Genomic DNA, 13,149 nt, shown 5'->3' on the forward strand with positions numbered 1-13,149 from the left:
TGGGGAATGACCAAACAAGCTGTGGCATGTGATTAGGGTGGAATACTATTATGCTGTAAGAAATAAAGAAGCGGATGGCTTCAGAGAAACCTAGGAAGGTTTGCATATGAATGGAAGCAAAGTGAAGTGGGCAGAACCAGGAGAGCACTGTACACAGTAACAGTAATATTGTAATGATGATCAGCTGTGAAAGACTTAGCTACTCTGATCATGACAATGATCTAAGACAATTCCAAAGGACCCCTGATGAAAAATGCTGCCCATCTCCAGAGGGAGAACTAATGGACTCTGGATGCAAATTGAAGCAGTTTTTTCCACTTTCTTTATTTTTCTTGCAATATGGGTAACATAGAAATATGTTTTGTATGACTTCACATATATAATGGGTATCATAGTGCTTGCCTTCTCAATAGGTGGGGGAGTAGCTGGAGAGAAGGGAGAGCATTTAGAACTCAAAATTTAAAACAGTGAATATTAAAAAAATAAAGTATGTTAAACAAAACTGATTACAAAATATCTGAGGAACACAGGCTGGTAGACTCAGGAGAAGTGAGTTTAGGGATGCCAGAGTCACCGCAGAGGCAGCAAGCATAGCAGAAAGCACCTTAGATTGGAATTCAAAAGAGATGAATTCAAATTCCGTCTCTGCCCCTAACTTGGCTGAATGACTTTCAGCAGGTTGCCTCTCTCAGATTTCTGTTCTTTAAAATGAGAGTCAGAACATGAAAAATTACTCAGAGAAAGCCAAACTGGGTAATTAGACAGCCAATGATGGTCTTGGAGAACAGATAATGAAGCATCTCTACTTCCCCATGACTGAAGGTCAGGGTACTACTAGGGCAGAGTGTGGCATACATTGACCAATATGGCCACCGCATTTGGGTGGTTCGGGTTCAATATGAGTGGGAGAGGGTTTCTTCCCTCTGAATGACTGGGTTGTAAAGACAAAAGACATCAATAAACTGCATTTTTAAAAATGAAATGAAATAAAAAATATTATATAAATGTCCTCTAAGTCAGTCAGCCAACAGGCATTGATTAAGCTCCTACTGCATACCAGGCATTGTGGGATACGTAAAAAGGAAAAAGACAATGCCCGCTCTTAAGGACCTTGGTCTAAGTGGGGGGACTCCATGACAATGGCTATGTACAAACAAGATCTGGACAGGACACACGGGAGATAGTCAACAGAGGGAAGGCACCCGGAGAGGCCTGTCAGAGAAGGGGGATTTTAGCAAGGCTTTTAAGGACCCCAGGAGGCAGACGGCAGGCATGATGGACAGCCCAGAAACATGCCCAGAGTCCAGAGATCCAGTGTTGTGTCTGAGGAACAGCCAGGAGGCCAGTGTCACTGAGTCTGAGTATGTGCAGAGGGTCAAGATGTAAGGAGGCCAGAAAGGCATGGGCGGTGAACATCGAACAGAGGATTTCATATTTGGTCCAGGAGGTGACAGAGAGCCACTGGACTTTACTGAGTTAGGGGTGACATGGTCAGATATGTACTTCAGGAAAGTCACTTTTGCCAGCTGAATGGAGGATAGACCGGAGTGGGAAGAGACTGGAGGCAAGAAAGCCAACCAGGAGGTTCTTGCAAAAGTCCAGATGTGAGGTGAGGATGGCCTGTACTGGCTGGTGGAGGTGTCAGAAAAGAGAAGAGGGTGGATACAAGAGATGTTACAATTGTAGAATTGGCAGGGCTTGGAAACAAGTTGGATATGGGGCTGAGAGGGTGAGCAGTCAAAGACAACACTTGGTTTGCAAGCCTGTGTGCCTGGGAGGTTGGTGGTACTCGCAGCAGTAATAGGAAAGTTAGGGTGAGGGAAGGTTTGGGGGGAAATAAGGACATGTTTTGGACATGTTGAGTTTGAGGCGTCTGTAAGATATCCAGCTGGAGATGCCAGACTAGACAAGTAGATCTGAGAATCATCAGTATAAAGATGGCCATTAAATTCATGGGAGCTGAACAGATCACCAAATGAAGTAGAGTAGAGGGAGAAACCTGAAGAGAAGAGAGGATCAAGGAGGAGAGAGTGACCTACAGTGTTAAAGGCTGCAGAGAGGTCAAGGAAAATGAAGATGGAGGAAAGGCCATTGGGTTTGGACATTAAGAGATAATTAGTAACTTTAGAGAGCAGTTTCAGTCAAATGATAAGGGGTGATCCAAGGCTAAGGCTTAGCAGGGCCGGGATGTGGAGAGTTAATAGTGAGAAGAAAGGGAATGGAGGAACTTATCATGGATGACCTTCTCAAGGCATTTAGCCACAAATGGGAAGAAACATATGGGAATATAGTTAGTGAGGATGGATAGAGCAAGTGAGGACTTTTTAAGGAGACAATGGTATGTTTGTAGGCAATAGAGAAGGAGCCAGTAGACAGGGAAACATGAAGATGAATAAGAGAGTGGAGAGGATGGGATGGGGGCGGTCCACTGGAGTAGATGGGATGGAATGGGATCCCTTGTGCCTGTAGAGGGGTTTGCTTTGGCAAGGAGAAAGGTCACCTCATCAGATGAAACAAGGGTGAAGGAGATAATGGAGGAAGGCATGTTAGTGATGCAAGATGAGGAGGAGGAGAGAAAGCTTACAATGAATGGTCTCAATTTTTTCTGTAAAATATGAGGCAGGGTTGTCAGCTGAAAGGGTAGGGGGAAGGGCAGCCATGGGAGGTTAAGGAAGGACAAAAAGGTTTGAAGGAGCTGCTGTGGAGAGTGGGAGAGTAAATTAATAAAGCAGGTGTAGTAAGATTGCCTAGAAGTAGTGAGGGCCCAGTTAAGGCTGTGTAACATAAATGTGTAGTGGGTCCCATCAGAATGGTTGCATGATTTTTCTACCTTCATTCAGCAGTACATGTGTAGCAATGAAGGCCACAGATGGTGGGAATGATCTAAGGCTGAGGTGGGCATAGCTAGATTGGGGGTTGGATAAGGGAGCAGAAGACTTAAAAGAAGTAGACAGTATGGAGTTGGAATGGTTCACCAAGGGGTCAAGATGGGAAAAGAGAGTGCAGCTAGTGCAGGGGTGATGACCTGGGAAAGAATTGAGAGGCCAAGGGATTAGACAAAGAAGGGGTTGGAGATTGGAAGGTAGAGGCAGATGGAGAATGACGGTAGATGTTGATTAGATAGGGGATTTTTGGAGTTCTCCAATACGCAAATTGTGCGTTTATGGGTGATGACAAGATCAAGGGTATAACCATCTTTGTGTGTGTCTGTGATGAGGTGGAGGAGGAGCTTATGGGAAATGAATCAATCAGTTGAAGAACTGAGAAGTTGGGGTGTTTGAAGGTGTGCCAATAGGCGAAGTCCCCAATACAATGGCAGGAGTGAAGGAGGAGATAAGACTGTAAGCCAGCACTGACCTCATTGATGAAGGAAGGAGAGTCTCTTGAGGTCGGTAGACAACAGCTACCAGGACCATGACTGAGAGGCAGATATGGATTGGAGGAAGCCCACTCAAGGAGAAGTCAGTGAGGGACGGGGGCAGAGGGAGAGCCTGGAAATGGCAGGGAGAGCTCTCACTGTCCTTGCTGCTCTAAAATCTTATGATTTTGTGTCCAACATAAATATGTTCTAGAAATTGGCTACTCAAGTACTGAAGTGGATTTGGCAATCTCATTCATTCATCTACTCTGTTCAATGATGTCGACTGCAGCCCCTCCCATGTGACCCTTGTCCATCTCCTCCCATGCGTTTGTCTGTTACAAATATACAAGTACTGCTCTGTCACCAGGAAGGTGACCAGGGGGCTAGAGGAAGGAATGATCTCTTCAAAACCTGGGTCATTCATGGCCAGAGTAGCCAAGTCTCCGTTGGGGAAAGTGAGATAAAAGAAGATAAGAAGAGATGAAGCATCTTGACTTTGAGGAAAGTCAATGCATGCAGAGGCCCCAGGAGCTGCAGTTTCACCAGAAAGCAAATCAATTGATCTAAGACCTATTACATGTAAGAGAGGGCCAAGGACCACTGCATGTCTTAGGCCAGACAAGACTTGCAGGAGGGAAGGAAGTGCCCAGGAAGAGGAAGACTGAGATTTGAGAGAGAAGCTGCTTTGAGAAAGGGGTCTCAAGAGCCATGGAAAATGCAGAGGGCAGAGCTGGAGGAGGTCCCAGAATATCTCCCTTTTTGTAGTCAGAGGTGTGCTATGCACATTTAATAACCAGCTCTCCCAAGGGAAGGAATATCTGCATGAAACACTTTTAACACTTTTTCATTTGCATCATTAACCTTTTCTCTCAGTTTCTCAAGTCTAGAAAACCAACAAAACAATCAGTCAAGCCTGATTTGTAGCATTTTCTGATTTCTGAGGTGTAAATGTTCTCATTGGGATAACAGCTGGCTCCAGCCTACCTGTACATACTTCTCATGCATGGAGAATATTAAAGTAGAAAGTGCCATTAGAAATAATTTAGTCCAAAGTTTCAAACCCTTCATTTTATGGGTGAAGAAACAGAGACTCCAACTGGAGGTTAGAGTAATATGCCCAAAGCCCTATGCATGGATCATTGGTAGAACCAGAACATTCCAGAAACTTATAGTTCTTATTTGCAAAAAAGGATGTCTACCTTGAAAGGATTCTTTGACTCATGATAAAGGAAATGTGCAGTGATGGGTGTGTACACACACATGCATATATGCCTATGTGTAGACATATGTGTGTATACATGGGTACATGTGTGCATGCACAATGCTGCGTGTTGTATGTATATATGTGTATGTGTGTGCAATGTGTTTGCAAGAATGTATGTGCATATACATGTGCATGTGTGTGTGTGACACTGTGCTGCGTGGTGTATTGTAAGCATGTATGTATGCATGTGTGTGTATGACATGCTGCGTGGTGTATTGCAAACATGTACGTATGCATGTGTGCGCATGTGTGTGCATGCATGAACTGAAGCTAACTGTCTAAAAAGGAAGACAGAGGTGGAGAGGACAGTGACTGGGGTAACTAGGGTTTGGGGAATTAATCCTCTCAGTGGTCAGAGTCTCCTCCCTTTTGAAAACACTTTTCTTTGTGTCATGCCAGATTCCCTTAGTAAAGGCGTTCTTGACTTGGGGAGGTGGGGAGTCAGTGCAGAGATTCCAGCAGGTGCATAAGCTTGCTTTAAAAAATATTTTGGTAACTCTTTCAATCTAATCAGGTTCCTTCACCAAATGAGATATTTGTAAAGTGCTTAGCATAAGGCCTAATACACAGTAGGTACTTAATAAATGCTTCTTTCTCCCTCCTCTCCTTGATGATTCTCTGCTTTGTTTTCACTTGTGCCTTCTGCCAAGGGGTCCAGGGCACACAAAGATCCAGAGCCCCTGCCCTCAAGACCTGGAAGCCTTTCGAAGCCATCATTCTTGACTTTGCATCCCTAGCATCAAGAATAGTGCGGGCACAGTGGAGTTGCTTGATAAAGGCATCTTAAATTGAACAGAATTGGGGAAGTCTGAACAGACTTGGTCTATTTTTTGACTTTGGCATGGCAGCAGAAATCCCAGAAGCCTACAAGCCCAACTGGCAAGAATGGCCTGTGAGTAGTGAGCCCCTGTCTCATTTTATCGTGGAAGGGTCAACGGAGGACACAGAGAAAAGAGGAAGAGAGAACAGCCCCAAGGGCTGAAGCAGGATGGATGGAAGGAAGGAAGGAAGGAAGGAAGGAAGGAAGGAAGGAAGGAAAGAAGGACTGGAGGGAGGGAGGGAGGAAAGGAAGGGGAAAGAAAGGGAGGGAGGAAGGGAGAGGGGAAGCACAATGGGAAGGAGAAGACTGGAAAGGAGGGAAGGGATGGACAGAGCTAGAAAGAGAGATGACTGGTGAGGGAAGGGACAGATAAGAGTGAGAGAATTGGGGATGGGGACAGGGATCACGGCCAGGCCTGGGAACAGAGAAGGCCAGGGAGGAGGGCAGAGCCAATGAGGAGGAGAGCAGGAGTAGGGTGTGCAGTGCTAGACACTGAAGAGGGACCAACAGACAGACAACATGGTGAGAGCGGAGGCCCAGATTGGACAGAAACAAGGCAGGACTATGTTCTCTGTGTTTTAGGAAAGGAGAACGGGGACTCCTCAGAAGCTGGACAGGGCCGAGAGCAGCCTGGCCCCTCACCTGACAGGTTTCTAATTGCCGGTCGCTTGTTTCCTTACCTCAGTGGCAAAGAAGCCCTTGGCTCGGTGTTTGCCCAGAGAAGGAAGGCCACCTGGCCCCGGCCCCTCACTTGCACTGATTGTCTGCTGAGCTGCTGCCAAGATCTCATCTAGTTTGTCTGCAGGGAGGAAGGGCACATGGTAAGGTCACTTCCACTTCGCCTGCAAACCGAGCCAATTCCTCTCCTCCCCAACCCCTTTCTGTCACTCTCCATGACTGGATGGACTCTGGGGGGAGGCAGGAGAGCAGGGCAGAAGGAGTGACCAGGGCTCAGTGGATGCAGTGGAGGGAAAGGAAAATGATCTGGGGTTGCAGTGGAGAAACTGAAAGGGAGAGGGAGGGAAGAAAGCCAGTGGGATTGTGGAGAGACAAAGGGGGAGAGAGGCCAAGGGGAGAGGGGAGACAGGAAGACAGATCAGCCCTGGGAGCATTCACATCAGACACAGTCATGGACACACAGCGATGACAAGTTTGGGGAACAGACAAAATTGTTGTTGGGAGGCGGTGTAGGGGACCATATGATAGTGACTGGCCAAGGTAAGTGAGGATGGGCAGAAAAGGAGAGGTAAAATGCAAGATTAGACAGAACTGGGGTGGGGAACCAAGTGTGAGGACAGACAGAAGAGTCAGGGACAGAGCATAGGGATGGATAGTGGGAAGAGGGAGGGTTGAGATAGAGAGAACTGGGGAGGGGACAGAATAGGAGGGACCAAGTGTGAGGACGCACAGAAGAGTCAGGGACAGAGCATGGGGATGGACAGCAGGAAGAGGGAGGGTAGAGATAGAACTGGGGAGGGGACAGAATGGAGGGAGGGACCAAGTGTGAGGACGCACAGAAGAGTCAGGGACAGAGCATGGGGATGGGCAGCAGGAAGAGGGAGGGTAGAGATAGAACTGGGGAGGGGACAGAATGGAGGGAGGGACCAAGTGTGAGGACGCACAGAAGAGGCAGGGACAGAGCATGGGGATGGGCAGCAGGAAGGAGGGTAGAGATAGAACTGGGGAGGGGACAGAATGGAGGGAGGGACCAAGTGTGAGGACGCACAGAAGAGTCAGGGACAGAGCATGGGGATGGCAGCAGGAAGAGGGAGGGTAGAGAGAGAACTGGGGAGGGGACAGAATGGAGGGAGGGACCAAGTGTGAGGACGCACAGAAGAGTCAGGGACAGAGCATGGGGATGGACAGCAGGAAGAGGGAGGGTAGAGATAGAACTGGGGAGGGGACAGAATGGAGGGAGGGACCAAGTGTGAGGATGCACAGAAGAGTCAGGGACAGAGCATGGGGATGGATAGTGGGAAGAGGGAGGGTTGAGATAGAGAGAACTGGGGAGGGGACAGAATAGGAGGGACCAAGTGTGAGGACGCACAGAAGAGTCAGGGACAGAGCATGGGGATGGATAGTGGGAAGAGGGAGGGTTGAGATAGAGAGAACTGGGGAGGGGACAGAATAGGAGGGACCAAGTGTGAGGACGCACAGAAGAGTCAGGGACAGAGCATGGGGATGGACAGCAGGAAGAGGAGGGTAGAGAGAGAACTGGGGAGGGGACAGAATGGAGGGAGGGACCAAGTGTGAGGACGCACAGAAGAGTCAGGGACAGAGCATGGGGATGGACAGCAGGAAGAGGGAGGGTAGAGATAGAACTGGGGAGGGGACAGAATGGAGGGAGGGACCAAGTGTGAGGACGCACAGAAGAGTCAGGGACAGAGCATGGGGATGGGCAGCAGGAAGAGGGAGGGTAGAGATAGAACTGGGGAGGGGACAGAATGGAGGGAGGGACCAAGTGTGAGGACGCACAGAAGAGTCAGGGACAGAGCATGGGGATGGGCAGCAGGAAGAGGGAGGGTAGAGATAGAACTGGGGAGGGGACAGAATGGAGGGAGGGACCAAGTGTGAGGACGCACAGAAGAGTCAGGGACAGAGCATGGGGATGGGCAGCAGGAAGAGGGAGGGTAGAGATAGAACTGGGGAGGGGACAGAATGGAGGGAGGGACCAAGTGTGAGGACGCACAGAAGAGTCAGGGACAGAGCATGGGGATGGACAGCAGGAAGAGGGAGGGTAGAGAGAGAACTGGGGAGGGGACAGAATGGAGGGAGGGACCAAGTGTGAGGACGCACAGAAGAGTCAGGGACAGAGCATGGGGATGGATAGTGGGAAGAGGGAGGGTTGAGATAGAGAGAACTGGGGAGGGGACAGAATAGGAGGGACCAAGTGTGAGGATGCACAGAAGAGTCAGGGACAGAGCATGGGGATGGATAGTGGGAAGAGGGAGGGTTGAGATAGAGAGAACTGGGGAGGGGACAGAATAGGAGGGACCAAGTGTGAGGATGCACAGAAGAGTCAGGGACAGAGCATGGGGATGGATAGTGGGAAGAGGGAGGGTTGAGATAGAGAGAACTGGGGAGGGGACAGAATAGGAGGGACCAAGTGTGAGGACGCACAGAAGAGTCAGGGACAGAGCATGGGGATGGACAGCAGGAAGAGGGAGGGTAGAGAGAGAACTGGGGAGGGGACAGAATGGAGGGAGGGACCAAGTGTGAGGACGCACAGAAGAGTCAGGGACAGAGCATGGGGATGGACAGCAGGAAGAGGGAGGGTAGAGATAGAACTGGGGAGGGGACAGAATGGAGGGAGGGACCAAGTGTGAGGACGCACAGAAGAGTCAGGGACAGAGCATGGGGATGGGCAGGAAGAGGGAGGGTAGAGATAGAACTGGGGAGGGGACAGAATGGAGGGAGGGACCAAGTGTGAGGACGCACAGAAGAGTCAGGGACAGAGCATGGGGATGGGCAGCAGGAAGAGGGAGGGTAGAGATAGAACTGGGGAGGGGACAGAATGGAGGGAGGGACCAAGTGTGAGGACGCACAGAAGAGTCAGGGACAGAGCATGGGGATGGACAGCAGGAAGAGGAAGGGTAGAGAGAGAACTGGGGAGGGGACAGAATAGGAGGGACCAAGTGTGAGGACGCACAGAAGAGTCAGGGACAGAGCATGGGGATGGGCAGCAGGAAGGAGGGTAGAGATAGAGAGAACTAGGGGGGTCACAATAGGAGAACAGAATATAAAGCCAAAATGAATGGGGGCACAGGATGTTGGGATGGCAGACTGAGGGATCACAGAGAATGGGGCAACGTTCAGTGCAGTGGGCTGGAGTGTGTGGCCAGACAGAAAGGCAAAGGCATGGCCAGGGATGGGAAGCAGCTTGGACGTGGGGGCAGGAGCTGACGCTTACTTAGTGCCATTTGATAGACCGTCCTCTTCTTCTCCACGCTAGGCATCGGTGCCTGCTCATAATCTGTGGATAGAGGCAGGTGATGATCAGTGGGAGCCCAGGCAAGGGGGGGGAACAGAACAAAGAGTCTGCCAGCCGGGTGAAACAGAGGGTGCCAATGGATTGTCTGGAAGTGTAGGGTTATCCCCTGGGGCCACCACAGTTGGGGGGCTAATTGGAAGGGGACGAGACAGGGATGTACCTGGGGGCCCTCCCCCCAGCCCTGGGACCCACTCACCACTCTTCTTCTTCCAGGGGGAGACTAGCCAGGGGGAGCAGCAGAGGAGCCAAGAATTAGGAGGTGAGGGGGGGAGGCCCAGGGTCTTGGAAACTGCCCGCCCCTCACCCCCAGGGAAACCTGCCCTCCCAGGGGGCCATGTCCCCCTCCTGAAGCCCTAGGGGTGGTTTGAACCTTCCTGTATTATCATGGGTGGCCAGTGAGGGGCAAGGACTGAGTGAGGGGCACACAGAGAAACAGAAAGACGGCAAGAGACGGGCACATCTCAGCTCCCATTTCTATAGCTCTTTGGCCTAGAAAGCACTTTGCTCATAACAGTCCTGTGAGGTGGGTGCGGGGCTGGGCTCTATGCACCTTGCAGAAAGTGGGCCGAGACCAAGTCTCGTCTAACCTTGCTACTGTGCCCCCTTTTCTGAGGACCAGCACGGTACTCAGGCTACAGTTGGTGCTTAGCCATGTTTGTTGTATTTATATTATCTCTGGTTTACATATCAGGAAACAGGCCCAGAGAAGATTTGGGACTCGCCCAAGGTCCCCTGGTTGGCATGTGGTCAGACCAGGACTAGAACTCAAGTCTTTGGACCCCCTGGTCCGGGACCCATGTGCTCTACTAGCTGTCAAACTGCAGAAGAGCCTGAGACACAGAAATGGAGAGAGGACTGAGGACATGGAGACCAGACTGGGAGCAAAGCCAGAGAGACAGTGGGCCAGACGCTGCAGGCTCCAAGAGGTGCTGACGAGGACCCCTGCTACTAGTGACACTAACAAGCCCTTGGTCCCCTCCCCCTGCCCCACTCAATGCCGCCTCACCCATCTCCTCCAGCTCCGAAGTCATGGACTTAGACCGCAATGAGATGGCGGGGGGTGGGAGACGTTTAGCCTGCTGAGGCACTGAAAGAATGAAGAGCCGAGTTAGTGCCGTGGCAGAGTGGTGGCGCAGTGCATGGGGCTGCATCTGCTCCATCCACACCAAAGTTCCTCTGGGGTGGGAGGTTCCCCTAGCAAGGACCTGGCCTGGCTCTTTCCCCATAGATGGGGTTTCTCAGTCAATGAGCATGTCTTAAGGACCTACAATGTGCAGGCACTTCCCAAGGGGTAAAAGATAACATCCCCTTCATTAGACTGGGGGTGGGGGAGATAGGCTGATTACCTCCAGTTCACAGAAGTTCAGGAACTGGCCTATAGGCCCATGGTTAGGAAGTGGCAGGCTAGTCAGGGTGCCCTGGGTGGGAAGTTGGAGGTCTGGTCTCAGAAAAATCTCTGACAGACAGGGAGGGCCCTTGGGGACCAGGGAACAGGTCACCTTTCTTGTGAACAGCCTCGTCCATATCTGGGTGCCGTGTGACCATCACCACCTTCACCATCAGGGTATTGCCACCCTGGCGGATCATATTGACCACTTGCCGATGCCCAACCTTTACAACATTCTGTCCATTCACCTAGGATGGAAACACCCCAAAGAAGAAAATGAAACTGTCCCTGCCCTCCCCCGTATTGGGAGAGACAGTGTGAACCCATCGAAGTAGGTATAAAACACAGAAAGGGTGATTACAGGACTTCTTTAAGGCCCATTGACCTAAGGACCCCTTTAGAGCGTTCTCTCCTTGTGACCTTCCCCCCACCAACTCCCCCTGTCCCTAGACCTCCCTTTCTCTGTGATTCCCAGATGCACGTCTCCCTCCTCAGGACTCTCATATAGCAAGACAGTTAGGGGGAGCCCCAGTACACCAAGAGTCTGACTCAGAATCAGGAGGATTAGAGTTCAAATCCAGCCTCAGACACTTCCTAGCTGAGTACTCCCTAGGCAAGTCTGGTCACCTCTCTCTGCTTCAGTTTCCTCCTCTGTAAAATGGGAATAATACTAGCTTCTATCTCCCAGGGCTGCTGTGAGAACTGTGTGAGATAATACTTGTAAAGTGATGCTGGCCATTATGATTCTTCTCAATCTCCTTCCTTGAGAACTTCTGATGACCCCTAGTAGACTGTGAGCCCTTGAGAGCCAGAACCACTCTCTGCCCTTCTTGTACCCCAGCTCTCAGCACAGCACCTGACACACAGTAGGCACTTCAGTGCTTGCTGACTGCTCCAAACTTTCCATTCTTGTGACTTCCCCATGGGTGTCTCTTCTGTCATCTCCAGACATCTCTTTTCCTGTAATTGTTAGAGTTCTACTGCCCTGGGACCCTCCCAAGATCTCTCTCTTCCCCATGATTTCATAGGCTCTCTCTCTTCCCTATGACATCTCTCACTCCATCCCTTCCTGTAATCAGCCCAGGTCTCTCCCTCTCTGCCCTTTCCATGGATCTCCTCCCTTTTCCAATGTAGCCTGCAAAAACCCCGACATTCTCTCCAGCTTGTGTCCATGAATCCACAAACACCTTCCCACCTAACACCCTCTCTCTCATTACACCTTTCCCAGGACAGGAAGTCTTTGAAGAACTGGCAAGAAGGAGGGCGGCCAAATTCCTTTAGCTCAGTGACATCCCTGAAAGGAGAGGAAGCCAAGGGGAATTTCTGGGGGCTGGATACCCAGGGTGCCTATGTGTCTAAGCAGAGAGCAGAACCAGAAGAATGGGACCCTGAAGGGAGAGGGAACCACGGGGACTGAGGGTGAAGGAAGGAGGGAAGGAGGGAAGAAAGGAAGGAAGGGAGGGAAGGAGGGAGGGAAGGAAGGAAAGAAGGAAGAGAGGGAAGGAAGATAAGAAGGAAGGGAGAGAGGAAGGAAAGATGGAAGGAAGAAAAGAAGGAAAGAAGGGAGAGAGGGAGGGAGAGAGGAAGGAGGGAAGGAATAAAAGAAGGAAGGGAGGGAAGGAAGGTAAGAAGGAAGGGAGGGAGGAAGGAAAGAAGAAAGCAAGCAAGCACACATTTATTGAGTCTTTACTATGTGCCAGCACTGTGCTAAGCACTTTTTAAATATTATCTCATTTAATCCTCACAACATCCCTGCAAGGAAAGTTCTATTATTATCCCCATTTTTGAGTTGAGGAAACTGAGGCAGCAGAGGTGAAGTGACTTGGCCAGGGTCATACAGCTAGTAAGTGTCTGAGGCTGGATTTGACCTGAGGTTTTCCTGACTCCAGGCCCAGTGCTCTGTCCACTATGACGTCACCTAGCTCCCTGGCAGGGAAGGTTACAGTTCCTGGAGACTCGAGAGCTAGATGTTAGGTCCCTGACAGGACAACCAGACACTGGGAAGTCAAATGCCTGAGTCCCGACAGGGTCACCAGGGAGTTGGGGGCTGGGCTTGCTGGCTCACCTCGATGAGGAAGTCCCCCATCCGAAGTCCTGCTCTCCAAGCCACGCCGCCCTCATCCACCGATTCGAGGTACTGTAGGGCAGGGAACGCTGGGGTGGGAGTGAACTCCTCGATGGGGGTCTGCGCTGCGGGGAGGAGCAGAGAGGGTCGGTGGGGAGGGGGGAGGAGCCCAAGGAGGGCACAGGAGCCAGACCCAGGCTCCCAAGGTAGCAGAGCTGACCACAACCCCTCCGCCATTCCCTGGGCTCAGCAAGCAGCCAT

The 13,149-nt window shown here is 50.7% G+C and overlaps 1 protein-coding gene and 1 long non-coding RNA gene across 4 annotated transcripts in view; one reads left to right on the plus strand and one right to left on the minus strand.

Annotated features, from left to right (window-relative positions):
• SHANK1 (SH3 and multiple ankyrin repeat domains 1) overlaps nt 1-13,149 on the minus strand; it is an 83,846-nt gene that overhangs the window by 26,951 nt on the left and 43,746 nt on the right. For 2 of the 3 annotated variants that reach the window (XM_020971958.2, XM_020971955.2), the window contains 6 exons: nt 12,889-13,013; nt 10,936-11,071; nt 10,443-10,523; nt 9,633-9,656; nt 9,356-9,418; nt 6,126-6,244 (listed from right to left, as the gene is read on the minus strand). In XM_020971958.2, coding sequence (XP_020827617.1) covers nt 6,126-6,244; nt 9,356-9,418; nt 9,633-9,656; nt 10,443-10,523; nt 10,936-11,071; nt 12,889-13,013 — 548 coding nt within the window. The remainder of the gene's footprint in view (nt 1-6,125; nt 6,245-9,355; nt 9,419-9,632; nt 9,657-10,442; nt 10,524-10,935; nt 11,072-12,888; nt 13,014-13,149) is intronic. The other variant, XM_020971957.2, reaches the window with a different exon arrangement.
• The window catches only part of LOC110197909 (uncharacterized), a 39,724-nt gene continuing 39,462 nt past the window's right edge, over nt 12,888-13,149 (plus strand). The window contains exon 1 of the long non-coding RNA XR_002321588.1: nt 12,888-12,957. This is a non-coding gene — a long non-coding RNA (uncharacterized LOC110197909). The remainder of the gene's footprint in view (nt 12,958-13,149) is intronic.

The sequence above is a fragment of the Phascolarctos cinereus genome, unplaced genomic scaffold, assembly GCF_003287225.1.
Source record: "Phascolarctos cinereus isolate Bilbo 61053 unplaced genomic scaffold, phaCin_HiC Scaffold_726;HRSCAF=1367, whole genome shotgun sequence".
Classification (NCBI taxonomy): Eukaryota; Metazoa; Chordata; class Mammalia; order Diprotodontia; family Phascolarctidae; genus Phascolarctos; species Phascolarctos cinereus.